Raw genomic sequence first — 2,444 nt, forward strand, 5'->3', positions numbered from 1 at the left:
CCTACTATTCACGCACTCTGACATCGGCGGAGCGTAATTACGCTCAAATCGACAAGGAGGCCCTGGCCATCGTAGCGGGGGTCCACAAATTTAACGATTATTTGTACGGGCGGCGGTTCACGATAGCGACCGACCATAAGCCGCTTTTGGGTCTGCTGGCCCCAGACCGCCAAACTCCCCAAATCCTGTCCCAAAGGGTGTTGAGGTGGAACCAATTCCTCAACTCGTACACCTACACTTTGGTATACAGGGCGGGCAAGGCGATGGGCCACGCTGACGCACTCAGCCGCTTGCCGCTTCCAGACACGGGCCCCGATCCTGCCCCAGCACACCATGTCATGTCAGTCGAGTCTCTCCCAGACCAGCCCCTCCACGCTGCAGAAGTGGCTAAGGCCACCGGGAAAAACAAAACGCTTGCAAGGGTGCTCGACTGGGTGGTGAGGGGGTGGCCTGAAGGGGACATGGGGGAAGAGTTCAAGCCCTACAAAATGAGGCGGAACTCGCGGCCCACAAGGGGTGCCTGCTATGGGAGAGCCGGGTGGTGGTCCCCCCCTCTACAGAAACGGGTCCTGGAATCACTCCATGAAACGCACCCGGGGATAGTGAGAATGAAGGCCCTAGCCAGGAGCTACGTGTGGTGGCCGGGAATGGACGGGGAGATAGAAAACTGGGTCCGGAGATGCAGCGCCTGCCAAGAGTCGCGGCCGGACCCACCCAGCGCCCCGGTTACTCGGTGGGAAACCACAAGGAAACCATGGTCTCGGCTCCACATTGACTTCGCGGGGCCATTCCAGGGGCAGACCCTCATAATCATAGTGGACGCCTACACTAAATGGTTAGAGGTCATCCCCGTGGCATCCACCTCCACTGCAGCCGCCATCCGGGCCCTGCGCAGGGTCCTGTGCACCCACGGCATCCCAGGCACCCTAGTCTCGAACAACGGGGCAGCCTTCACCTCGGGGGAGTTCCAGGCGTTCCTCCAGAGGTACCTCATCAGGCACATCAGGTCTGCCCCCTTCCACCCGGCCACCAACGGCCAGGCAGAGCGGATGGTCCGCACGACCAAAGAGGCCCTGGGGAGAATTGTGCAGGGCGATTGGGAACACAGGCTAGCCGCGTTCCTCTTTGACAACCGGGTCATCCCAAACCCAGTCACCGGGGTCAGCCCAGCTGAGCTACTCATGGGGCGAAAGCTCACCACAAGGCTGGACCGTCTACACCCCGACCGAGCCTCTGACGTGCAAGGGTCCCCAGAGGTCAGAGACGCGGCTAGGGGGTTCTTCGCAGGGGACCCAGTGTTCGCCTGCAACTACGCCTCGGGCCCAGAATGGTTGGCAGGGTGGGTGCTGCGGGTCGTGGGGTCCCGCCATTACGAAGTGTCCACCGAGGGGGGTCAAACCCTACGCCGACACATAGATCAGATGCGCCGCCGGACCCTACCCGAGGCACCCGCGGAAATAATGGGAGAAGCGGGGTCCGGGGAGCCAGCAACAACCCCTGCACCAGCACCCAGTCCGCAGCCACAAGCAGAGGTAATCCAGCCCCCCGAACCGGACCCACAACCCACGGACGCCCAAGACTCCAGCGAGACCCCGAGAGCCGAAGCCACCCCGGCACCGCAAGCAACCCCCCGGCGCTCAACAAGGGGGCGACGGCCGCCCGCCTACCTCCAGGATTATGTGCGCTAACTAAGGGGGGAGGAGTGTAGCATATGGCGTTCGCAGAACGCAACCATTTCAGAACACCGTAACAGCACAAGCCGCGGAGGCGACTGAGAACACCCAGGTGCCTCCGCGCGGGGCGCTGATCATCCGCCAATCACAGTCAGTGGCGGGAAATATGGCTGGCCAGCATTGGACTGGCCAGCAGGTTGAATAGTCCCGGGACTGTATATATGCGGGGCCCGGCCCGCGTGCTCGCTCTCTTCCATCTTGTTTTGTACCTGCAATAAACTATGTTGCCCTACGCTCGTCTCCAAGTCTGGTACATTACACACCCTTTGGGTGAAGAAGTACTTCCTTTTATCCGTTTTAACATTTCTGCTCAGCAATTTCATCGAATGCCCACGAGTTCTTGTATTGTGAGAAAGGGAGAAAAGTTCTTCTTTCTCTACTTTCTCCATCCCATGCATTATCTTGTAAACCTCTATCGTCACCCCGCAGTCGACGTTTCTCCAAGCTAAAGAGTCCCAAGCGTTTCAACCTTTCTTCATAGGGAAAGTGCTCCAGCCCTTTAATTATTCTAGTTGCCCTTCTCTGGACTTTCTCCAATGCTATAATATCCTTTTTGAGGTGCGGTGACCAGAACTGCACACAGTACTCCAAATGAGACCGCACCATCGATTTATACAGTGGCATTATGATACTGGCTGATTTGTTTTCAAGGAAATTACTGTGTGAACTTTCACACGTGAATATGGGCCTGTTTAGAATGTGTAGCAATGT

The 2,444-nt window shown here is 58.0% G+C and overlaps 1 protein-coding gene across 1 annotated transcript; it reads left to right on the plus strand.

Moving 5' to 3' along the window:
• Positions 1–584: 584 nt before the first annotated feature.
• On the plus strand, positions 585–1,253 carry LOC132589051 (uncharacterized protein K02A2.6-like; the record flags this gene model as incomplete). The annotated part of the gene is made up of 1 exon (XM_060261608.1): positions 585–1,253. A coding segment is annotated over one exon (669 nt), but the record flags the coding sequence as incomplete, so codon positions are not given.
• Positions 1,254–2,444: the final 1,191 nt, after the last annotated feature.

Source organism: Heteronotia binoei, chromosome 1, assembly GCF_032191835.1.
Source record: "Heteronotia binoei isolate CCM8104 ecotype False Entrance Well chromosome 1, APGP_CSIRO_Hbin_v1, whole genome shotgun sequence".
Lineage (NCBI taxonomy): Eukaryota > Metazoa > Chordata > Lepidosauria > Squamata > Gekkonidae > Heteronotia > Heteronotia binoei.